Here is an 877-nt window from a genome sequence, read left to right as displayed (position 1 = left end):
GGCCCCACCTCCGCCCGCCAGACCGCTCCTCCCCTCCAGCCCCGCCCCCCTGTCCCGCCCCTCGCTGGCAGCCCCTGGCAGTCCGGGTCCTGGGACCTATTCCCTGCCTCCTGCAGGTGCCTCAAAGGAGATCCTGAACTGCGCCACAGCCCAGGGTAGCCGTCCCGTGGCCGGGCCTTGGAGCTTCCCACGGACACCCGGGGCTCTGCCTCCTCCAGAGTCACCCCCCCACCGCTACCCTCCTGCTCTTCCACAGGGGGAGGCCCCACACGAGGGCCCCGAGAAACCATCAAAAACCCAAGGCCAGACTCAGGCAGGGACATGGGGGTTGGGGAGTGGACTCAAGCAACTCTGGAGCCCGCGGATAGTTCAGATCCCGGGAACAGCCCGCACCCTGGAAAGCCAATGTGGAATTCTGTTTGGGAACGGGTCCTCACAGTGTGAGGTGAGACACAGAGCCACTTCCACTCGGCAGCCGCAAGTGGCGAATGTCCATGATCAAGGGCAAGTTCATAGTCTAGAACACTCTGGATTTATTGATCCAAAAGTAGCCAAATCTAGGCCGGCAAGGTGGCTCACGCCTGTAATCCCGGCACTCTGGGAGGATCACTTGAGGTCAGGAGTTTGAGACCAGATTGGCCAAAATAGTAAAACTCCATCTCCACCAAAAAAATTAGCCATGTGCGGTGGAGCTTGCTGTGGGTAACCTCCCATGTGGGCACCGAGGAAGGAGCACTAAGCAGATCCCCAGCACAATTAGTGCCTGAAGAATATCTTAGTTTATAGTGTTATTACTCAGGTATTTCCTTTATATAATCCTTTATATATAATATCATGTATTACTTTATAGTCTGAACAATTAGTGCCTGAAGAATAT

The 877-nt window shown here is 55.8% G+C and overlaps 1 protein-coding gene across 1 annotated transcript in view; it reads right to left on the bottom strand.

Moving 5' to 3' along the window:
- The window catches only part of ZNF696 (zinc finger protein 696), an 8,692-nt gene extending 8,178 nt beyond the window's left edge, over window positions 1-514 (bottom strand). The window contains exon 1 of the mRNA XM_032257360.1: window positions 438-514. Within this exon, the coding sequence (XP_032113251.1) occupies window positions 438-514 (77 nt within the window). The remainder of the gene's footprint in view (window positions 1-437) is intronic.
- Window positions 515-877: the final 363 nt, after the last annotated feature.

The sequence above is a fragment of the Sapajus apella genome, unplaced genomic scaffold (assembly GCF_009761245.1).
Source record: "Sapajus apella isolate SASKATOON/1434 unplaced genomic scaffold, GSC_monkey_1.0 scaffold3, whole genome shotgun sequence".
NCBI lineage: Eukaryota > Metazoa > Chordata > Mammalia > Primates > Cebidae > Sapajus > Sapajus apella.
The sequence above is the reverse complement of the archived record's forward strand: the minus strand, read 5'-3'. Positions and strand labels throughout refer to the sequence as shown.